The 24,815-nt window shown below is 40.1% G+C and overlaps 1 protein-coding gene across 5 annotated transcripts in view; it reads right to left on the reverse strand.

The window, feature by feature from the left end:
* Window positions 1–2,382: 2,382 nt before the first annotated feature.
* The window catches only part of b4galnt3b (beta-1,4-N-acetyl-galactosaminyl transferase 3b), a 34,311-nt gene continuing 11,878 nt past the window's right edge, over window positions 2,383–24,815 (reverse strand). For 2 of the 5 annotated variants that reach the window (XM_054777244.1, XM_054777243.1), the window contains 16 exons: window positions 22,555–22,650; window positions 19,432–19,522; window positions 19,258–19,358; window positions 19,117–19,184; window positions 15,059–15,137; window positions 14,919–14,985; window positions 13,528–13,662; window positions 13,307–13,416; window positions 9,993–10,093; window positions 7,140–7,499; window positions 5,329–5,591; window positions 5,050–5,215; window positions 4,696–4,768; window positions 4,464–4,620; window positions 4,217–4,343; window positions 2,383–3,803 (listed from right to left, as the gene is read on the reverse strand). In XM_054777244.1, the coding sequence (XP_054633219.1) occupies window positions 3,692–3,803; window positions 4,217–4,343; window positions 4,464–4,620; window positions 4,696–4,768; window positions 5,050–5,215; window positions 5,329–5,591; window positions 7,140–7,499; window positions 9,993–10,093; window positions 13,307–13,416; window positions 13,528–13,662; window positions 14,919–14,985; window positions 15,059–15,137; window positions 19,117–19,184; window positions 19,258–19,358; window positions 19,432–19,522; window positions 22,555–22,650 (2,106 nt within the window). In that variant the 3' untranslated portion in view covers window positions 2,383–3,691. The remainder of the gene's footprint in view (window positions 3,804–4,216; window positions 4,344–4,463; window positions 4,621–4,695; window positions 4,769–5,049; window positions 5,216–5,328; window positions 5,592–7,139; window positions 7,500–9,992; window positions 10,094–13,306; window positions 13,417–13,527; window positions 13,663–14,918; window positions 14,986–15,058; window positions 15,138–19,116; window positions 19,185–19,257; window positions 19,359–19,431; window positions 19,523–22,554; window positions 22,651–24,815) is intronic. The other 3 variants (XM_054777246.1, XM_054777248.1, XM_054777247.1) reach the window with 3 other exon arrangements.

Genomic DNA, 24,815 nt, shown 5'->3' on the forward strand with positions numbered 1-24,815 from the left:
TGGGTAGTAAATATGCGGAGAGACAGGTGGATTCCTGTAGCCAGATCGCAACTCGACAGGACCGGCCAGACTGTTAGATTACGACAAAATGCAGTTCCAACAATATTTGACTTTCCTGATCATCTTGTAAAGGTATGCGTTGCATTTACCTTTGATACTACATAGATCCTTATCATAACAAATACCTTGTGAACACTGAAATTGAGTTGTTATGCATTGTAATTTCACACCATAGAGGTAGGAAAAACCTTAAACTGGAGGGAAATTTTGAGATTTGGGTCTAGTAAATTTACTCTGTTTCAATGGAATTTTTGTTAATTTTTATACCAAACCATAATAAATGTAGTGAATACATGTATGTGTATGCGTGTGCGCTTTTTGGGTGAAGCAAGATGGCCGACTAATGGCTTCATGCGGTCAGCCGTGACGCCCCTTCCAGTAGTATAGAGTTCAGTGGACACCATTAGCATGCTGGACCCCATGATGAATGAGGTTTGGACAGTATTGCACTGTTGCGACTCCACAGTAAGAAAAGTAGCTACTGGCTGTCCGAGAATTCGCTAGATTACGTACTCAACTAATTTGCATATTATTTGCATATGATGCTGTAGGAAAAAAGCATAACCTTGTAGGAGATTTTAAAAAAAGTGAATAAAAAAAACACCTTAATTATGTTTAGAACTACAAATAGACATGATTCTTAGTTTGTGAATTTAAAATTGGCTATCACTTCATAAAAATAAAATACTTTCAATATTTTATCTCTGCCAGCGCCTCTCAAAATCTAGACAGTGTAATAATTACATCCGCCTCCAGCCTTTATCTTGCAGTTAGGACTACTTGTTTAACGTATCAAACATCGGTCCCATCACACGTTCTGACACACTGACAGGGACCGAGTCCAAACGAGACTTGAGTGTAATGAGGAGTAATTTAATGAAGATTAAGAAACATTTACGTGATAAGCGAGATCCACCGTGGCATTATGTGGCATTGCGCCTCGAGCATGCGTGATTCATGGATGCGTCGATCTCCACTATGCTCTCAGTGTGCAGCCAGAGCTCAGTGAGAACACAAACTGCAGATCAATACGTGCTTTCACTTTTAAGTCCCCAAATACCAGAAAAAGAAAATCGATCAGTCTGGAAAGCGAGCCTTAAAAACTACAGAAAGGTCCTGTGTAATGCCAGAACAACTTACTACTCAGCTTTAATTGAACAAAAAATATAACCACAAATTCCTCTTGAGCACTGCGGCTAGATTAACAAAGTGTCATAGCATCATCAACCCATCCAACCCTACCACACTTAGCAGTGATGATTTTATGTCATTTTTTGACAATAAAATTGCCACTATATACCAAATAGAGCACCTCCCCCCATCAACCGATGTTGTACATCCCTCCAACACAGTGACCATAGAGGAAATGGAGATGATTGACACATACCTAAACAGTTTTTACTCCATCACCTCTTCTGAACTAGCCTCTACAATTTCCTCCTCAAACTCCTCAACTTGCGAGTTAGATCCCATCCCTACTCACTTGTTCAAAGATACTACCCCACTAGTCAACACAGCTCTTCTCAAGATAATCAATGTCGCTAGTGACAGGCTACGTACCATAATCTTTTGAATCAAACCGCTTCTCGAAAAACCTAACCTTGAGCCACATCTTAGCTAACTACAGACCAATATCCAACCTTCCATTTTTCTTCAAGATGCTATAGAAAACAGTTTTCTTTTCCCGCAGATGCCGTCTGATGGTTATTGGGCCTTAATTTGGGTGGAAGACCGCCCTGTGTCTTTATGGACAGCCAATCGGAGCCTCCAGCTCAGCGCAGGTGTGACTTTTTTGTTCCATAATGCTCAGGATCTTTCAAAAATCATAGAATGACCGTCTTACTGCTCCCAACCTTAGCAGCAATGGCACCGTGCGAGAGGCCTTGCTTATGCAGCTCGACAATCCGACCACGTTCAAAAAGAGAAATCTTCTTAGCTTTAGCCATCGGGAGGGCATGACAGTGTGAATACCTGACAGAAAATGAAAATTTTGAGCAGATTTAGGCTTTTGTAGCCTGTGGTCTGAAATTTTTAACCAGGTGATAAATAGCCTATTTCATTTTTTTGGTTAAATTACAAGTTCCAAATGTTTTTTGTCTCACTCCCCCTTCTTGTTTTTGCATATTGTAGCTCTACTTAAAACCTCTTTAAGATCCAAATGTGCAAAATGCAAATTCTAGCAATTTTTCAACTGGTCTTAAGATTTTGATCAGGAGTGTATTTTAGTTTCACTGAAGAGACTGTGTGTTTTTTTAAATTATAGTTTGCATGTCATCACTTTGAATAAATATTCATGATATGCAATTGAAACACAAGAAACCATTCTTTGGATACATTTATTTCTGAAATGTGACAAGGCAGTGTGCTTTGAATGTAACAAAAATCATCCCTGAGAGGGTCACACAATGTACAAAAGTCAGACATTAAGAAAAATGACAGATACGGTAAGTGAGTTTTCACAAACTGAATGCATTGGACCAAAATTAAGCAGATGTGCTGCATTAATTTTGAATAATTGGCTAGCACCATATTAAAAATTGATGTGAACAATCAGATAGCTGCTGAAAAAAAAAATAGTATTAAAAAAAAAAACACATTCAGCTCATGTCATTAACATAACATTTCCTGTTTGATTTTATCATGCACTGCAACTGAAAAATGGAATTTATATCGGATTGGGATAAGTTCTTTGGTAAACACATTATATTACATTAAATCTCTGTTTGGTAAAAGCTTCCAACAATTATGACTTGATGCAATATTATTATTGTTATTAAGTCTGTACATTAGATGATGACATCTACAACAAGACTACTTGACAGAGACATTACTGTCATAATAAGTTAAGTTTTCCAAAATTTATTCCATGACAGACACTTTGCTGACAAATACATATTTTACTATAATAGAAATTTTCCAGTTCAGACTAATGTGCAATACATAATACATACACAATACAGGTGTGTGTACACATCCTTGGAGTGTCGTAAATTAGGTGAGGTCCTTGCAGCCAGTAGTGCACATCATTATGATGTAGTCAGCAACATACAGTATCTTCATTTACAAAGGCATTAAATAGTACCCTCTTTTTGAGTCAGCAGTACCCACAGTGGAAACAACACTGATTTTATCAGTAAAATCTCCATAGCGACGACCTTGACTGCGAGCTAGAAGGATCCTGAGTGGTCACCCTGTCTGCTTGCTGATCAGTAGTCATGACAATTAGGAAGCAGGAGTCATGAATTGGGCTCCAACTTTAAAGTGACTCCTGTCACTCTAAAGCAGGGGTCACCAACGTGGTGCCCGCGGGCACCAGGTAGCCCCCCACGACCACATGAGGCGCCCGCAGGCCTGCTTTTCATTCAGGTTTTCAGTTAATAATGTGAGAACACTAGAAAGAAAAGTATTCTGAAACATAAAATGTGAGTTGTGGATACCAGCATTTTGTGAATGTTTTGGTAAAACAAGCATATGTGATCTGTTTGGGTTGAAATAAGGTATGAAAATCATTTCTACAAAAATGAGTAGCTCGTGGCCATTTTCTTTTTCTAAAAGTAGGTCTCGCAAGAAAAAACGTTGGTGACCCCTGCTCTAAAGGTTTTTGGATGCCGTAGAGGGAGAGGAGGCGTGGTCATGTTTTTCCGGGTGGCATGTTGTGGTTCCACATGCCGCGTTTGGAGTGATAATGGTGGAAAAAGTTCCGTAAGTAAATCCGTTCCACCTCCAGTCCTGCCTGGAGGATCCTGTAGCAAAAATAAATGAGGATTTTACTGCTCTGATGCACCAGTCTGTGAGATCTCTGCATAAAAGAAGCTCAAGGAACACAGTAGGCCTCTCCTGATACATATTATCACACACTCTTGCCACATTCAATTTTGGTGCCAATGTAGATAAAGGTAAAGGTAAGGTAAAGGTGAGTTTACTCACACTTTAGGAAATAGGCCATATGTTCCTTAAGTTCTTAAAGACAAATTGGTTGGTATCTGAAAAGATCGACACATCAGCCAGGGTGGCACAACTCTTGTATTAGATCCCATTAGATTATGTGTACCTAACTTCAATCTGTGTATAATTTGTGATATCTGTGGGTGTAAGAAGAAAATTGGAGGGGCATCATTGAACCAAAATGTTGAAATTCAACAAGTGAGGAGCTCACCTGTCAAGCAGCTCCCAGTCTTCTCCTCCCCACTGGTCGGTGAACTCCTTTGTGTTCATTCCTCCCACTGCATCCAGATCAGACTTATAAATGCCCAGTAAGCCGAAGCCATTTACCTCCCAGTAACCTGCAACAGGCAACGTATTACGGTAATCATTAAATATACTTAAATCCTGACCCATACATCTGAAAAGGAAAAGCTTTCCAATTAAAATTAAAGTGTAAAAACGAATGAACGTAAAACTACCTCTGCCTTCAAAAGGTGTGGCCCCACAGTCCAGCCTCAAAACAATGGGGGCAAAGGCCATGAAGCCCTCCACACAGTGCTTCCGAATGGACTCAATGATGGAGGGAGGAAACTGGATGTGGAGGTCACAGAGAAACACAATGCTGTGGTAATCCTGCTGAAAGAATGGAAAATCTCATGAAATAAAACCTCAGATTACATGTTGATAAAAAGCTCAGGGATGGGCACGAACGTTTATAAGGTTGATGCCTGCTTGCAGACCTGCAGATCGTGCAAAGTTACCGTTCAGCTTCACATACTGGTGCCTGAGGAATGCCAGAGACGCAATTATAGTAAATGTATAGATACAGTGAAAAAAAATCTGCCTTTTTAAAGATAACATTGCTCAGTTTGTAATTAATTTTACATTACGTTAATTCTAATGTGTACTGTACAAGTGCACTGAATTACACATGAAAAGTGTTTCTAATACGTTACCTTATTTAAGTGCATGAGAGGGCCAAAATGCTACTGGACATTAGATTGTGCATGTGCCATTTAATGCTTTTGCTGCACATGCAGTGACTTTCTCAAAAAGGTTATCCACCGTAAAGCCCACCTGGGCAGAGAGGACTTCTGCAAAGCCGTCTTCACGTCCATGTCGGTGCTGTTGTAGTCCACAATGATGAGATTAAAATTGGAGTCGCCCGTCACCTTAATCAAGTTGGTCATGTCATCAATCAGCTGCTGCACCCAGCGGGCCTGATTTTTCACTGTTTTTGCAAAAAAGTTATTCTAAATGTATTAATTCATTTTTATATAATTTTATATAATTCCAAACTGTGCCGCCCGATGTCAAGTTAAATGAACATGAACAGTACAGTACCTGGCACGATGAAATGGACTGTGGCCACAGGGTTCCAACTGAAGCCGACCGGATTGCACAGCATCATTTCAGGCTTCAGCCGTCGCTGTAAAAAGTTCTTGCTGCGTGATGGAGTGCGGCGGCGAACTGGAGCGTAGATGTAGTGTGACAGACGAAGCAGCTGACGCTTGGCGTCTTTCAGCTCCAGCTCCAGTAAGTAGCGGCTGCCCTTGACCCCATCCAAATGCTTCTCCACATTAACCACACGTACTAGTGTGAAGCCACTGCACAGATAGACAATTGCCACACATTTATGCAAGTGATGCATATTAGGAAAACAAAAGAAGAACCTACAATCATGCTAATTGTCACTTTTAACTATTTAGACTATTTTAACTATTTATTTAGTTATTTTAACTAAAACAACTAAATACTGCACAGTTGATGTTTAGCACTACTGTCTCACAGAAACAAGGTTACTATCTCATGATCTTGTTTTGTATGGACTTTGCATCTTCTCCCAAAACATGTAGAGTGGAACCTTATACTCCAGGGTGTTGGTGGGCTTCTGATTTGTTCAGATTTAGAAACAAATTTTGTCATAGGAAAAGATTTAAATAGAAAGAATGTGTTTTAGGGTCAAACTGTAACCATTAGAAAACCTTCAATTTATTTAATTGTGCAGGCAAGTTTCACCGAAATTAACATTCTTAACTGTCACAGTCCTCGTGCCATTGCTCGGTGCCCCTGTCTCTTTTTGTTTGTCTTCCTTCCAGATCCCATGTTCCTGGCTGGAGGCGGAGCTGCTGAACGCACCTGAGCATGATTGCCCACGCTTTCTACTTAGACTGACTGCGGACATCTGGGGAACACCGGATTATTCCAATCTACTCCATGCTTCTCCTGTGTTGCTACCCCTAGATTCGTTTATCTATTCAGTGTTACCTAGCGTTCAGCAGCACCAGCCTTCAGCCGGTACTCAGTAATCTATTTTTTCCCCATGGTGTACCCGTTTGTTGGAACCATCGTCTTGGGTTAAGTTTTTGCTACAGAATAAAATTCTGTAAAAGTCCTACCTGCCTCCTGCCTCTGCATTTGGGATCCAGACCCACACCACACCAACCCGTGACACTTAACACTCATACAAGTGTAAAAATAAGTTAAGCAATACTATTAGTAAAACATAAAAACAATAAAGTTAAATTATTATTATCCATATTATTCATGACGAGTGACAAATCAGTCACATTGCAGCACTTCAGCTCACTTTTTATCACAGAAGCGTAAAAAAAGTTAAGCTCTGATAATAACTTTGAAAACCAGTAACAATGCATATGTACTGTAGACAACGGAGTACTACTCGGGGTGTCACAAGATCAAAACGTGACAAAGATTTCTCATTCATAACAAACGTTCTTGTGATAATAAACAACTGTATTGCCATATATTACTGTGTGCATGCATGTCTGTTTTCCTCGTTTCTCGCTTCCAAACAGGCAGAAAGAGTTCACCCTGTGCAATGGTTCAGCACATAGCGATATTTCTCTAATGACACTGTGAGTCAGCCTGTTATGTTGAGTAATGAGCTCCTGCCTAAATTTTCTTTTTGCCAAATAAAGAGCAACTTCCTATGAGCAAGTTGAAGTTGACCACTTCGACCATCTCCTGAGAAAGTGAAGAGCGCCACAGTATCCTATTTTTATAACTTATGGCCTACCATATCTCAGGCTCCTGATAGCTTCCGATGGTGTTAGTCTCTTGATTAAGGGTGACTCCAGATTGAATACTTGATGCGGTCCAGCCACACCCAGACTCTAGCTACAGACACTTACTTTTCATGCTTGTCATTGAGCTTGTCCATAAAAGCTTTGACTATGGGCAGAGCGTCGCTGTAGTTGATCAGCAGGTTTCCAGAGATGTTGCAGTGCAGATCGATCTGGTCAGAGCGCATGGCCTGCAGGTCCAATTGCTTCACCTCGAAGGTCTGGCTCCAGTTGACCTCAGCATCAAACACTGACACCGGGGAGAAGTCATCACCCTCCAGCCCTTCGAAGTCTCCTCTTGGTCCCCATAAAGTGTCAGTGTCACTCTGTCTCTTGCTTTCTTCCGTGTTGTGAACATCCGCTTCGACTCGCCCCTTCTTGACGTCCACATCTGGCCATTTTTGGACCTCCTTGCGAGAAAAAACAAACCTAGAACAAGAAGTATGCAAATGTAAATGTGATGTTAGTTTATACCAGGTGGACTCATCTCAACTGGTACCTCAAAAGTGAAACCCACTTTTACAGGGCGCCAAACCAAGAGCAAATGTATGTTAATTTTAAAAAGGCTTTTAAAAACACATGAATGTCGTTTTCATACATAAACACATATCAAAAATATCGATACAAATTTTAAGACCAGTTGAAAAATGTAAAGAATTTCCATTTTGCACTGTTGGACCTTAAGGAGGTTCTAAGTAGAGCTTCAAAATGCAAAAAGAATACATGGGAGTGAGACAATCTTTTTTTGCATAAGCAGTTTTTTTTTTTTTAATTTATAAGCATCCATGCATCCATCCATTTTCTATGCTGCTTATCCTCATTAGGGTTGCGGGTATGCTGGAGCCTATCCTAGCTGACTTCGGACAAGAGGCGGGGTACACCCTGGACTGGTCGCCAGTCTATCGCAGGGCACATATAGACAACCAACCATTCACACTCATTCATACCTCGCGAATTAACCTAACATGCATGTTTTTGGAATGTGGGAAGTACCCGGAGAAAACCCAAGCATGCACGGGGAGATCATGCAAACTCGACACAGAGATGCCCAGATCGAACCCAGATCTTCCCGATCTCCTGACTATGGGGCCAACACCCCAAATACTAGTGTGCCACTGTGTGGCTTAATGCAAACAACCATTAAAATGAAATAGGCTGTTCATCAGCTGATACAAAATTTAAGACCACAGCCTTTAAAAGCACAAGTCTTGGCAAAAATGTGGATTCAGTGTCATTTCCTGTCAGGTATTCAGACTGCTATTATCTCTTGATGGCAAAGGCAAAAGCTTGCTCTTTGAATGCGGTCACATTGTTGAGTTGCATACCTCTCGCAGCATGCCATTGTTGCTGAGGTTGGACGCAGGAAGACAGCCATTTTTAAACACACAATTATTTTTGCATTTTGAAGCTCTACTTAGAACAGGGCTCTCAAGCTCGCGGCCCGCAGGCCATTTGCGGCCCGCCAAGTCACATTTTACAGCCCGCAACTTGACATCAAATATAACCATAATGCGGCCCGCAAGTTAAGCCAATGATACTCATAGGGTGCAAGCAAAAGCCACCCCTGAACTCACTTATAGTGAGTATGTCTCATGGAAAAATGAACAGGCAGATCACTAGACAGAACGCTACCTACAATCGTGGTGCTAACACGCAAAAAATAAATGACAGCACAACATGTAACAGGTAAGTAAATACACATAGAACAACTACTGCTATGGGAAATAATAAACAACTCTAATCACAAAACTTTTTACAAACCAAGTCCCACAACGCATGCTGGGAGCCGAAATTACTCCTAAATGGGGCTCTCATAATATCAAAATATCTACATATCCAACTATCACGATATTTAACCTTACTATGGGTAATAGATACCTTTCGTCGTGTATCATTTTTTAAAGTCATTATTATTATTAAAATTAGCCGCTATAAACTTCAATCACCGTTCCTGAGTCCAGTCACCATTTTACATGTCATCTAGGACAGTGATCCCCAACCTTTTTGACACACGGACCAGCTTCCCACAAATCTCCCGCGGACCGAGAGGGGCGTGGGAGTGGGGGATGGGGTGGGGGTTCGTACAATATTGCGATGTAATTTATCTTATCTCCGCAGTTTTTCCAGAGAGATGATTACATCGCTGTTTGACGTGTGTGGTAAAAGGCAGTGCGCTAGCATGAATTCACTTGAGACAAATGTGCACATTAGCACTCAATAAGTCATCAAAACTTACCTTTATGCATTCCCACATAGTATCAGCATTTGACACCATATATGAGGTGAAAGAAAAATGCTAAAAATACAGTAGTAGTCTATCTGTGCAGCGAGAGAAAGTTTGCACACGCACAATGGACATGCGTCAAGTGAGACGGATGTAACAGAGAGAATCCGTCCGTTTTTCAAAATAAAACATCATGGAAATTAGCATTTCTTTCTGTGCGGCCCGGTACCAAATGACCCACGCCCGGGGGTTGGAGATCACTGATCTAGGAGGAGCTGCTCGCGTAACTTCACGATTACGCGACATAATCGTGAAGTTAAATGGAAAGATGCGCCAGCATAGTTAAAATCAAATGTGTGGACTCACTTTGGCTTTTATACGTAGTGTGGACAAGACAACGCTGGATCAGGACTTTGCAGTATGGAAGAAATGTCTGACGAAAATACAATAAACAGGCGACCGGCATTAAGAGCCACCTTGTTCGTTACCACGCTGGCGGACAAAACTGTGCCTAGTACGAAAAATGATAATTTTTCTATTGAAATGCTAATTGTTGTGTTGTTCTGTCAAGAGACGTGTGTTTAGTTTATGTTTTACATTGTCGTGTTGCTGATATCGGTATGGACCAATATTCAAGGCTGCAATATTGTCTCGGGTTGGAAGTGAAAAAGACACCCCTAATATGAATATTTGCTCACCTTTTCTTGTAGCTGCGGTTCTCTGGGTAGAAGCAGCTGTTCACTTTCTCCATGTGTGTGAGTCGAGTGTAGTCGTTGGGAAATACATAGGACAAGTGGACCTGGGGACAAGAGCAATTTGGTAAAGCTATGAAGGCTTATCTGTTTGGTAAATAAAGTAGTGCACAATTTAAATGTTGCCAGTCATAAATAAACAGTAACACTGAGTTAACAGATTTAATAGTGATGAAAGTTGGAGACCCTTGCAACCTGAACACTGAGTTTATCCTGTTTTAAGTTAAGCAGAACGATTGACTGGCGACCAATCCAGGGTGTACCCTGCCTCTCGCCCAAAGTCAGCTGGGATAGGCTCCAGCATACCCCCGCGACCCTAGTGACGATAGGCAGCATAGAAAATGGATGGATGTAAGTTAAGCAGGACAGATTTCTATTTAATAGATATTTATTTGTATTATTTTATCCTGTTAATTTTGTTACCCATTTAAAGAATAAATTATTGAAAATGTTATTTCCCATGTATTCGTATTACTACAAAACATCAATCAAATTAAACTCAGGTTTGTGTCAAATAGTACAAAAATCAAAAAGTATCGAAAGGCAAAGAAACAAAAATTTAAAAAAATTAAAAATAAAAATAAATAATATATCTGTTCAAAGGCTGTGGATGTACTTTTCCCCTGTAAGTATGATTGAAATGTAGATTTTTGATTGATCATTTAAGGGTTTTGCACTGTCGATCTCTCAGATATGTTCGATTGTGTAAAATTCCTCTGATTAAATGTATGTCCAGAATTGATACGTTTATATAGCTCTATAATAGCTAAGAGGAAATTTAAGTACTTTTTTGTTGTATCATGATATATGTATTTTTTTAAGAGACGAAGGTTGCGTTACTTGAAGGAATGGGAGAATCTCAGTGCTTCCATGATGCTTACCAGGCATTGTATACAGTGCAGTTAGCAAGCCAGTTTGCATACAATTGACCCGGCATGACCCTTCATTTGGATAAACAACATTTTTTTTTTTTTTTGCTGCTGAATGACTGACGTAAAATGATTCATTCATATGATACAGTATATTCTGGAAAATAATATTACTGAACATGCATACCGGTATGTTTGAGATTGCAAACCACATATTGTCTTACCCAAAGCATATGGGTACATGGTTTTGTTTCAGTGTTGTTGTTTTTTTCTGTGTGTGTGTGTGTGTGTGTATGTGTTTATCGTTATTACACATTATGGTTATCACATATTATTCCTGTGTTTTTTTTTCTCCTGTTCATGACCATGGATTTTAGTGGAAAAAGGGGATGGGATATGCAGTTAAATAAAAAGTTTTAAAAAATCGTTTTTAAGGGACGAAGGTTGCGTTACTCGAAGGAATGGGAGAATCTCCCCGTTTTTTAATTTAAAATATACTGTAGATGTTCTGCGAGCCTCTTCATCTGCTTTGTACACTATGTACGCTGTGCGAATATGGTCGAGATGTGAGTGGTAAGATGACGTCTCTGTGGCTTCAGCGGCTTGCACGGGCGGGTGCGACGTATGAGTTTTCCAGATATATTATACAGATCAGTGGGCGTAAACATTAGCGGCAGCTCTGCTAGCTCGTCGTACCTCCCGATATGTCTGTCATTTACTGGAAAGAAGGCTGATTATGTTGACAGTCAAACAGTCCGTGATCGTACAAGCGTGTGTGATTGAGAGAGAGCGCGTAAAAAACTCAATTCACCCGTTCAATTGGAGGGTAGCACGCCAAGGTGGTTAGCGTACCATAACATTAGTTCGGCGGTCTGGCTCTAAAGGCTCAGCTGACTACTGTATGTATTACAAATGGGGAGAATGTATGCAATGTGGAGAATTAGTGTCTGTTCGTGTGAAAGTCACATTTAAAATTCTACAGCTCACGACTACTACAATAACTTAACGTTAAGAGCGAAATAAACACAAGCGGCAGCTTTGCTAGCTCGTAGTATTTACTGTGGAAACATTTCAGGGAGCTACTTATTTAAGTTTTTATTCAACTTCTAAGAGATGCTTCTGGGTCTAGGAACTCCACGCTGTTCTGGAGCTATTTTTTTATTTGTTTGGTTGAATACACATGCTTTAGGCAGTTAAGCCATGTTAAGTGTTTGTATTATTCAACATTTTTACACCAATTTTTACACTTTTACTGCAAATGAATATTGGCTCCAAATATCGGTTATCAGCCTCCTTAACTACTAATAATCGGTATCGGTCCTGAAAAACCTATATCGGTCGATCTCTAATAAGAATATCCACTTACTGTTTTTCTTTGTCTTTCTGCTTATTTAGACCACACAAACACACATAATAAAGAAGTTTTTGTAGTGTCAGTGAATGCACCTCGCTGTCGTCTAGTGACAATGTCGTTCCCAGGACGAGCTGACTAGAAGTGTGTTTGTGAGTTGGAGATACATATATGGCATTGGAATTGCACTGCTGTTTAAGCGTTCAGGTCAGAATAAAGTTATTAAAGAGCAGCAGACTTTGTGTGACTATGTGGAGACGCTACACGGTTTCTCCGTCTGCCGTCACAACAGAGGCGTGGCTTGCCATGATGCACATGCGATAATTACGCAACAAAATTTAAGGTCATTCATGAAATAAATTAGTTACCGCCATTAATGAAGAATTTTTGACAGCCCTAGTATATGTAAAACAATACAATAAAATATACAGTTTATTTTTGAGGTTGTAGTTTGCAGCGACATCTTTACATCCATTTTCTTTACCGCTTCATTCTCATTAGGGTCGCGGGGGTATGCTGGAGCCTATCCCAGCTGACTTCGGGCAACAGGCAGGGTACACCCTGGACTGGTCGCCAGCCAATCGCAGTGTCTAATATTTGCCCCTGTTAGGTAGCTACATGAGGTAACCAAAATATTAGAAACAGTTCTCCACGTTATGCAGTGCAGTTCCGCACAACTGAAAAAAACAACCACCGTAATAGACACAATAATAAAAAAATATATAATTATTTTTTTTACAGAAACACATTTTGATACAGCTCTTGTATAGGATCTCATGATAATGCCAATGTGTAGCTATAATGTAATGTCATGTAATTTGAAGAAAGGATTGGGGAAAGGAAGGATTGAGGCCACCAGTTAAAAAGATAAATGTGTACACAAGTTTGAAAGTTACAAAGTAGACCTAACTGAGACAAAGGGGAAGTATTTAAATACTCTTTGTAATAAGGGGGCTGCATGCATAATTGAAATCTCGTTGATCCCCGGCGTGTAGAAATGTAATTAGTGTGACAAGTGCGTATCCAGCAGCAATCCTTACATACTGCAGCCCTTGGTATCGAGCGAGTGGAAAGTCTTTGATGGTGTAGGTGGGTTTGTACAAGCAGTTAGGCAGAACGCCTTGCAGGAGCTCGCCGTCGATCAAAGGCACTATCAACAAACAAAGTACACGGATGTGAGGCAGGATGACTTCAGGTGGAGAAACAAAATGTCTGCATGCACCGTGGGGAAAAAAAATGAAGCTGTAGACGAGTCTCTCACCTTGGTAGAGGGCATCTCGCGGGTCTTCCCTCAGCATGTCTGGAGTTGCGGTGCGATTTGGCGGAAGGGGCCGTTGGTGGCTTGCAGGTGTCTTCGGTATGTGTGCAACATCGCTCATTAACAATGCCGACTCATCTGTGGGATGAAGCCACAGGGTGTTAAAACATGAGCATAATAAGCATTTCCGAGCAGCTTTCAGAAAAGGATTACGAGCCACCGCTAGAAGTTGTTGTATTAAATGTACTCAGTGACGTGCGGTCAGAGGAGGCAGGTGAGGCAGAGCCTCACTTGTAATGATGAAAAATTAAAATAATTATTATTAATAACGTAAACAAAATAATATGTGTCAATTGAACTGTATTATAAATGTATTTTCTGTAACGTTCCAATCGTTTTTCTCATGTAAAAATCGCTGAATTTGCACATTTCTTGATCAAATACAGGGAAGAAACCTAAGGCGAGGCCGCGGTGAGAGTGGCTTCACGGGTGAGTGCTCATGCCGTGCCTGCCGCCTAAGTGACATTATTATCCCTGCTAATTGGACAATAGAATAAACAGAAATGTCATACAGGTGGCACTTGCAGTACTGATGCATCCTGAAGGAGTGGGAGAGTGCATGAGCTGGAAGGTGCTTGTCAGCCTTCCTTGCATGGAAGAAAAGCCAGTGTTTTTTTTTTTTTTTTTTTTTACTTTATTTAAATACACAAACGGCAGTGCTGGCTAGAGCTAGACCTACAAACAAGTCAAATGCAAGATATGCTCTGCTAAATGAATGCTAGAATTTGCTTGCCAAGATGGAGAATTATACACCCAGCCTCACCAGTAGGTGATCAGACTTTTACAACAAAGAGAAGGAGGGTGCATGTACTTATATGCAGATAAAAAGGTAAGAACACAAATGTTTTTCAGTTAATAAAAAAATTAATAATTGTGCCAAAGAAGACCAAGAAAGCATTTAACCAGAGTGAGTTTCTTGCTTTTTTGGTTATCCTCTTAATGAGCAACCTGCATTAACATTTTAATAAAACTCCAAATGAGTCAGTGCCTCACCAGCCATGATCCTCACCGCACGTCACTAGATGTGCTGTATGTATAAAAATACTGCGTTTTGTTGTAGCTTTGCCATTTTATACAGTAAATACACTAAACGGGATTACACAAAACACCACTTCCATTTAGAGAAATGGTGCACGTGCTATTAAATAATAGCAATAAAACTATTACATTTTGGTGAGAGTCTGGATAAAGGTTTTTCATAATTGTGGTTCCTATGGCATCAAGGGAACCATCCACCACAAAGAATCATAATGTTAGCACACCTCTATAGTATTTGTAATCCTAACCTAAAATGGTCTCTATGATTACTGTGTGTGATGTAGCAGGATACTTACTAACATAGAGAGAAATATACTTGGATTCAATGACCATAAACCTGGAATCTTCATCCAAGAGCTTCCACTGTGCCAAAATGAGCAGAAAAGAGTTGTTTGTAGATTGACACTACCATCGCACATACTTTCCAGGTACTTACAGCCACCGCCACATGGTCAGTGCCTCTGTCATTCTGCTTGTGGATGACTTCAAAAAAGTACCTCCTCTGTGCAGAAAGCCTGCCAAGCAAGACAAGTATATACAGTACATTAGAACAAAGTATTAATTGTTTGAAAAAAGAGCACAGACTCAAAAGCACATTCTTTTGTTTGTTTAACAAAACCTATCAGCAACATATTAAAGGTAATTATTTAACTCCAATACTATTTTACTATACACTAGGTCCCCAACTTACGAACATCCGACTAGCGAACATTCGCGGATACGAACCTTGCCTTGTAGTCGCTCAATTAGTATTTATACTGCTACTGTACATGCTTGACCAGTAGAGGGCACTGTGACACTGCTAATGGGACCAACAGAGGAAGCCTTAGAGCTAATGAAACCAACAGAGGAACAGTTAGACACTGGGGAGATAAAGCTAAATGGAAAGCTAAATTGTACAACCCGGACAGAGCGTGTGATTAAAGTTTATGAAGAGTTAATAGGCCTGCTTAATTCTACACCACCCACAGAACACTACCTCTTTTAGAAGAGTCTAACGACGACGACCATTTGTCCTTTTTTTCAATATCTCCTCATCCTCCACCACAACGACGTATGCTCAACCACTCCTCTTCAAAGGTAAATAACATTTATCATTACGTATTATTATATCATTTTTATTATTATTTTTTTCATTAATTATCCTTGTTTAATTTTACTACTGCATCCAAACTCATATTTACATACATACGCATATACTGTATATGTATACACGTACATGTAGTACCTATATCATTGGTAATATTACCATTTCCCCGACTTAAGAACGATTCGACATAAGAACAGTCGTCTGGAACCAATTGTATTCGTTAGTTGGGGACTTAGTGTATAGCTTGAGAAGTACTTGTACACATTTGGATGATGTTTGCGGCTATATTTGTGGATGCACATGTGTGTCACTGTTACTCATTTTCCATGTTTCAGTGATGCATCAGCATATCAGAGCATCTACATTTTATCTTGACCTTTAAATAGATATGAGTTCAAATCAAAACCTACAACATCGGTGTGCTAAACAAAGCCACGTGCATCTTGCTTGGAATAAACATTTTTAACTAGGGATGCTCCGATCAGGGTTTTATGCTGCCGATTCCGATACCGATTATCCAGAACTGAAATTAGCCGATACCGATCACATGGATTAATTATACATTTTTCAATGTATTTATGATGAGTGCCATTGGCCAGGGGTGTCGTATAAAGTGGAAAAGTCACCACGATTCCAAGATCCCTTGACTGCCAGGGGGCCCAAAAAATAGGCAATTACTAATAAAATGAGTAATTAATTTGGGCTGTCAAAATTAACGCGAGTAATGTGCGCATGTCTTGTTTGACCCCCGGCCCACACTGTAGTTTGACGAAGTAGCAATGACAATGGAGCCACAAGTGAGAACAAATATTGAGAAGAAGGGGAGAAAGAAAAGAGTAAATTTAGCTTCAAAGCTCTGGCAGATGGCTCTCACAACAAGAAAGTTATTTGTATCTACTGTCGCTGTGATTTGAATTGTCACGGACTACGTTGACCTGCCAGAGAGCTCAGCGCAGCTGTGATTTTTTTTTTGGGTCTACCACTTGACTTTTTTGTTCCATAATGCTCAGGATCTTTCAAAAAATGTAGAATGACTGTCTTACTGCTCCCAACCTCAGCAGCAATGGCAACGCCGCGAGAGGCCTTGCTTATGCAGCTTGACAATCCGACCAGGTTCAAAAAGTGAAAGCTTCTTAGCTTTAGCCATCAGGAGGGCATGACAGTGTAAATTCCTGACAGAAAATGAACATTTTTTGCAGATTTACGTTTTTATAGTCTGTAGTCTTAAACTTTTGACCAACTTATTTCAGTTTTTTGTTTTTGTTTAAATTACAAGTTCCAAAGTGTTTTTTGTCTCACTCCCCCTTCTTGTTTTTGCATATTGTAGCTCTACTTAAAACCTCATTAAGATTCAAATGTGCAAAATGCAAATTCTAGCAATTTTTCAACTGGTCTTCAGATTTTGATCAGAAGTGTATAAATTGAGTTAAATGGATAAATGACCATTTCACATCACTTTTAACTTGTTGGTGACCATGGTGATGAGTGAAGGGAGGATAGATGGGGGCAAAATAGCCACGCGGATTTCGTTTTAGTCCTTTACAAACTTAACTTTAAAGAGTGGACGGTCACAGCTGTATACTTTCTTGTAAACTTCAGCAGCTGGTACAATCATCATTACACACACTGGCCCGGCTCACTATCGGTTATGTGTCTCCATTAAACCATTCCCCTGCAACCTGTGTTAACTAAGAAGTCTTTACATTACAATCCTATTGTAACAGATGCTGCCATCGTACATTCTTCCGAGTTCTTTCTTGAATTCAAGAGTGTTTTTCACCGTCTTAATCAAAATTCTGGTACTTGCTTTTTTTGCAGCCATCCTAAATACAAAAGGCACAGATTCCTCTAACACTCAGAAATATGCAGTGCATTTGAACGCCTTATCAGCGCACAGTGCAAGGCGGTGAGGCGTTGGACGTACTGCCCGGCCGAGGTCCCGCCCTCGAGACCCATATACCTCACCGTGATTGGTTCATTCAGCTCCGCACACGACAAGTGTCATTCATATCAAAGTTGCGGGCCACAAGAATATTAATCTTTCATATTAAGACGGGGGCCGCAAACTATCGTCCCGGGGGCCGCGAGTGTGAGACCCCTGGTGTAGCCTGCATACACTACCACTCATGGATTTGTGACTTGCTAAGGCAATAATAAAGTTGATAGAAAATCAAAAAAAGTTGGTTCTATTCCCAGTGTCACAGTGCCCTCTACTGGTCAAGCTGCAAACTTACCTGCAAATGCAAACACGACAGCCTCCATCACCATCACCATCTCCCCTCGCCAAGAAGACAGTTCTGTCTCAAAGTATGTTGATGTATTATGACTTGTACGTAACTTACAAATAACGTGTGTGAACGGGCGTCAACTATTGCATAACTTATTGCCCGCGGATGCGGGACGTATGAATCATACGTTGACATACGTGGAAAAGTTTTAAGCATGCACAAAATTTTTGGACGACTTAGACGTACTACGACGTATGCCGGCGTGCTTCCACGTGCTGTTAACATATACAAAACTTACCCATAACTTATTCGACGTACGCCAGCATATTGACCAAATTTTTCATACGTTGGCGTAAGCTGGCTAAATTGTCAAGGTGTGACAGGGCCCTAATAAAGACAATTAAAGCATTCCCTGGCCGGAATCTATATAAACTGTCACCAATGCACTGCTTGTGCACTGTTTGGCTGTACGATAAGCAAGAAGAAATTGTGGCAATTATTTTCGTCAAAAAAAAAAAACTTACAAAACGAGATTCATACAAAAACCGAGGTTCTCCTGTAAAGTAGTAGTATGAGAACTATAATGCTGATTAATGCATCACAGCCTATCATAACACTGTAAGTATTATAGATATATACTGTATATACTGTAAGAACAATCTTATTGTGACCTACGTGGACCGTTATTCATTTTTAACCATCTGCAGAATCACATGATGACATCAGTGCAATCCAATTGGACAGGGCGCTACATGTACTTCCTATTACTGTACATAATCTCATAGCATCTTCATGTTTAATGATTTTTTCCCCCTTTGACTCCTGAGTACCACACTAGCTGCACAAAAGCCTGCTATATGAACGACAACACTACAGATGGCACTAGTTTCACAGCAATGTGCATTGTTTCCTGTGAGTGCACGCAACAATGTGCATTATAGAGCACATACATGTTATACTGTATAATTACTGTAATGACATTGCTCCTCCCGCCAGTTATTAATTATAACAGCCACATTGCACAAATAGAAATAAACAAATGACTCGAAATAAGCCAGAAATTCAGGAAAGTTGCAGTAATAATGCATGGTATAATAATAAAAATGGATGGCACATGTCAACACCCTAATGCTGTAGAACAGTGCGAGTGGGGGACATGAAAACTAAATTACTCACCGAGTTGGTTTGGAGATCTGACTTACATACTTGTCAAACTCGCCCGGGGCTGTCCACTCAGAGCCCGTCTAGAAAGAAAGGAAATAATCAAAATACATGTACCCATCTTCGTTTTTTCCTGAAGACAGTAGATATCCATACCTTTCCGACCCATGCAAGAAGCTCCAAATGGGAAGGAAAGTTGTCCGTGCTGAGCCAGAATTCCGAGTTGTCGTCAGAGCTCAACGCGAACACAAACTCACCTGAAGAGACGTAAAGATGCTACATGAGACCTAATTCATTTGAAGAAAGCAGCCGGAAGTTAAAAGGTCATACCATCAGCGTAAGGATGTAAATAACCAAAGATGCGAAGCCCGTAGTTGGTCCACTGAGGGGACACAGCCAGCGTGTGCACTGTGGTCCTGAACTGAAACAAAGAACAAGGAAAGGCAAGCTCACTCAGAGACAAGATGGGAATGTAGTATATCTCAAGTCACGGGAGAAGAGGATCTAGCATGTGGATGTAGAATGCACCTCAGATTGAAAGAAACTGTTAGCATGCGTGTGCCAGAAGGCAATTTGCCCATTTTTCTTATGCAATGCTGAACAATCAGGGCATTGTGGCGCACTGACCTTTGCCAACAATAATAGCAGACAGTGGTAGATTACTCCCCCCATTTTAGTTGCTAATACAATACAGTACTGTAGAAGAAATGGTGCAGATAACAGTTGAACTCTTTGTAAAGTTGTTCTGCTGCAATTACAATGAGGTACATGTAGTTCCACTCCAGTCCCATCGGTGGTGGTAGTGTGCATTTCAAATTTGATAATGGCCAAACAGTGAAAGAAACTTGTTTAATTACAGTCAAACCTGTCTTAGCGGCCACCTGTATAGAACAGCCACCTGCCTATAGCGGCCACTGAAAAATCCCCCACAGAAAATTTACGTGTTGTAGACACTGTGTGTAGCGGTCAACCTGTCTAACGTGGCCAGCGGCCACCCATTTTGTATCCCTTGGTCAATATCTGACCGCATATAGCGGCCAAAATGCCGACTCAAGCAGAAGCTTCATGCACGAAAAAGTTTCGTTTTTTTAAGCAATGAAGCCGTCGTGTGTAGACTTTAATTACTGAGTCCTAGTTCAACATAAAAAAGCCGTCTTCTTACTTTGCAATGCCGCCCTGAAAAGATTCAATGACAGCCAAAACGGTAATCTTCCCACTTTGCAATGCCGTGAATAGATTCTATAATAGCCAAAACACCTGAATAAAACATCTAAAATATCACTTAATTGCCAACTAATTAGAGATTAGAAGCCCATTCAATAAGAAAAGAGCGATGGTATTGTTAGTTTACGACGATCTTTGCACCTCCTCCGCACTCAATTGTTCACGCACACACCCATTCATGAGTGCTTCACGCGTATCCTGTACATATCTCCTCGGGCTCGTTCACAAAAATTTTTATTTCTTGCTTTTAAAATCGTGTTTTAAAAAAAAATCAAAGATGGAAATTTGTGACATTCTGCAGGACAGGAGCGAGCGTCCCCTGTCCTGCGCTCTTATTTGGCGGGCTGTGCCTTCTCCGGGGAAGAAGAGGCAGCCGCTTCATGCCTGGTGGCCGCGCAGCTGCGGTCAATAAACATTTGTGGCGGATAAAAGGCCAGCGCCGTCGAATGTGCGGCGCTGGTTCATTGTTGTTATTGATATTACTAGTTTCCTCACCGGAGCTGTTACCTAAATTTACCTACCTGTTTATGTGTCAACAGAGCGTTTTCCCCTATGTCTCTTGGTTTTGCTCTAGTCTTTTTGTGAATACTTGTTAATATGTGTGCGCACAAATTCAAAATGGCCACCAACCTGTCTATAGCGGCCACCTGTCAATAGCGGCCAATTTTGCCGTTTCCCTTCAGTGGCTGCTTTGGACAGGTTTGACTGGATTTCTGTTTTGTTTTGTCACTGTTTTTTTTACATTCTTCTATGTTCAAAATAAAACTAAATTTAAAATACCGGTAGAGAACAAAACACCCAGCCTCACGTTTTGCAGTAAAAATACAAAAAAAGCAAAATATTATGTAAAAAACAACAAAAAAAACATTTTTTGTTGTTTTTTACATAATATTTGTTCCGGTGATTATATCATCCAACAATATACTTGCAGACATGACTGCCCCTGGCCAAACTGGGGCAATAAGTAGAATTTTATTTGTAGGCCACCGCCCAATTACAAAACGACTGTATCACAAACACGGGCGCTGTTAGGAATTCTGGGCCTCATGAAAAAGAAAAAAATAAAATAAAATAAACATAAAAAAAAGAAACATTAGGCCAACCCGGCCAGCTGTGGTCCCCACATTTCTAGGACCTAACTTTCCCATAAAAAATATTTTAATACTATTTGACTTGAACCTGAATTTAGTTGTGTTAGCATGTTTTGGAGTTTTAGTGGAAAATAAATGAACAGATGTAAAAAAAATAATTACATAACGAGGCAACGAGCGCGGTGTCAGATTACTTGTGTCTCCTGCCTCAAACGTACTTGTTGCTTTATGCCTCATGGCAGCGATTTGCAGAGAATGCGCCCAAAATGAGGTAAACCCATGGATCATGGGGCCATACGCACAACGCGTGTTCTGCGTGTAGGGAGGGTTGTCCCCGTATACAGACAAAAAAATGTTTAAAAATAATAATAATAATAGCCCCCCCCCCCCATGAAACCAAGATGGAACACAGAGGTAATGCACATGAACGTACAGTATTTTAGATATTGATATATAATTTTGTCCGAGTAAGCATAAGAAAGCGTAAGACAGCGGTCAATAAATATACTCCTTCCCAGCATGCCCCTCATTATTCCAAAAATTGGGGCCAAAAATTCCAACTTCTGCAAATTTGAGATGGGGGGGAAAGCAAATACGAGGCCACACAGTGGCTAAGTGGTTAGCATGTTAGCCACACAGTCAGGAAATTGGAAAGCTCTTGGTTCGAATCTCCGTTGGGCATCTCTGTGTGGAGTTTGCATGTTCTCCCCGTGCGTGCGTGGGTTTTCTTCGTGTACTCCGGTTTCCTCCCACATTCCAAAAACATGCATGTTAGGTTAATTGGTGACTCTCAATTGTGCATAGGTATGAATGTCAGTGTGAATGGTTGTTTGTCTGCCCTGCGATTGGCTGGCGACCAGTCCAGGGTGTACCCCGCCTGTCGTCCGAAGTCAGCTGGGATAGGCTCCAGCATACAGGCGACCCTCGTGAGGATAAGCGGCATAGCAAACAGATGGAAAGCAAGTACTGCATGCAAATCTAAGGAATAGTGTGATATTCTTTCTCATGTCGAATAACAAACATAATTTTTAAAGTGATTTAGTCTAGATATGTGCGTAGTTTTGTTAGCATTCATTCATTGCTGTATCTGCTGTGCAATCACGAAAAATAGTGAATTCAAAACATGGGTTTGACTCACATGAGGGTACAGTGGGTAGTGGAGGTTGTGGCGCAGTCCATCCGTGGAGCTGCCACACCAGTCCTCAAAGACATGCAAATTGGCCTGCCCTTTAAACTGCCAACAGAGAGAAGTCAGAGTCAGTCACTGTTTGTGCAGCAGTCAGTCAGCCGTGGATCAAGCAAACATTTAACCTACTTCAGTATACTAAAGCAACAAACTCATACTTACACCCATGGGCTGTTTTTTGCAGTGTTTTCACCCGCAGCTGTAGCTTAGTCTGTACTGTCAAGCATGCACATGTGTCACTTTGGTCTACACAAAAAGTGGTGCGTTATGCCAAAGAGGCTGAGACGTTATTCTTTTATACTAAAGTGTGAATTACTTTAATTACAGAAATTTTCAGTGCTCTCGGATTGAAGTAAGTTGTTTGTTCTTTTTTAAGCTTTCAGTTCTTTTATTTTTTTTTGTGTTCTGTGAGGCCTCCACAGAAAACCTTAAAACTATAAATGGAACATACTGTGATGTAGTGATAGTATAATTAATGAAAGTGGCACACACGTCTGTTTCCTGGCTGCTCAGTACAATATAGATAAAGCGACAATAATTCGCCAATATAAATACATTAGGTCCCCAACTTACGAACACCCGACTAGCGAACACTCGCGGATACGAACACAAGCCGACTGGTCTATATTTTATTTTATTTTGCCGCTCAATCAGTCGCTCAATCAGTATTTTTACTGCTACTGTACATGCTTGACCAGTAGAGGGCACTGTGACACCGCTAATGGGACCAACACAGGCAGCGTTAGAGCTAATGAGACCAACAGAGGAAGAGTTAGACGCTGGGGAGATGAAGCTAAATGGAAAGCTAAATTATACAACCTGGGCAGAGCGTGTGATTAAAGTTTATGAAGAGTTAATAGGCCTGCTTAATTCTACACCACTCACAAAACACTACCTCTTTTAGAAGAGTCTAACGACGACGACGACAATTTGTCCTGTTTTTCAATAACTCCTCCTCCACCACCACAACGACGTATGCTCGGCCACTCCTCTTCAAAGGTAAATAATATTTATTATTACGTATTATTATATCATTTTTATTATTGTTTTTTCATTAATTATCCTTGTTTAATATTACTACTGCATCCAAACTCATATTTACATACATACGCATATACTGTATATGTATACACGTACATGCAGTACCTATATCATTGGTAATATTACCTTTTCCCCTACTTAAGAACAATTCAACATAAGAACGGTCGTCTGGAACCAACTGTGTTTGTTAGTTGGGGACCTAGTGTATAACACAAACAACAAAACGTTGATGGGCTGTGTGCCGAGTAGGGGCTAAGCTCTAAGTTAGCTGTGTTTAGTGCAAATGTAAGGAGACTTGACACCTAGGCACACACAGTATTCATCAGTTGTACTTTTGTTTGGTTTACTACAGTATACAACTGTTGACTTATTTTTATACTTGAAAGTTAAGCCTTAAGAATGCTAAAAAGTGTAATGAATGAAGTCAACTGTACTTTTCTCCACTTCCTTAAATGCTGTGCCTCTGTCACACAAAATCATGGTTGAGTAGTTTTAATGAATTTAATTTTTACACTTGTATGACAGTTACGAAGGTTAAAAAGCAAGATGAATGAATTAAACTCCTTTTTTTCTGCTACGCCTCTGCCACACGTCATGATGTATTTTTGTTTTATTCTCCAGTGGTTCAATTATTTTTACACTTGTATGACTTAAAACATTGTCTGTGCAGATGATGAAGATTTTATGATGGCATCAGTTTGACTCTGGAACAGTTTCACTATTCATTTGTTTTCTCTGGCAAATATGCGTTCTAAATAGAACACATGCGTGAGATCCCACTGTAGCTGCTTTCCGGTCACAAATACACACAGTATTATTTGTGTAAGCTTAATCTTATAAATTAGAAAATTTACATAAAGAAAGTTGAAATAGTTGGAAAATTTGCAAAAAAACAGCAGAAACGGAAAAAAACAGCTCTAATTTTGAGAGAATTATGTCAAACTATTAAGATGAAAAAGTCGTATTCTAACAAGACAAAAAGTCACAATTTGATGAGAATAAATTTGTATTATTAGAAGAAAAATAATGTCATTTTAGTAAGATAGAGTTCAAATATTAAAGAAAAAATACAATTTTTTTTAAAGTCAGAATATTACAAGAAACTAACAAAATCAAGTTGTAATTTTTGGAAAATTAGGTTGGGGAATAAATAATACTATGGGAATCAAGTC

Source organism: Dunckerocampus dactyliophorus, chromosome 5, assembly GCF_027744805.1.
Source record: "Dunckerocampus dactyliophorus isolate RoL2022-P2 chromosome 5, RoL_Ddac_1.1, whole genome shotgun sequence".
NCBI lineage: Eukaryota > Metazoa > Chordata > Actinopteri > Syngnathiformes > Syngnathidae > Dunckerocampus > Dunckerocampus dactyliophorus.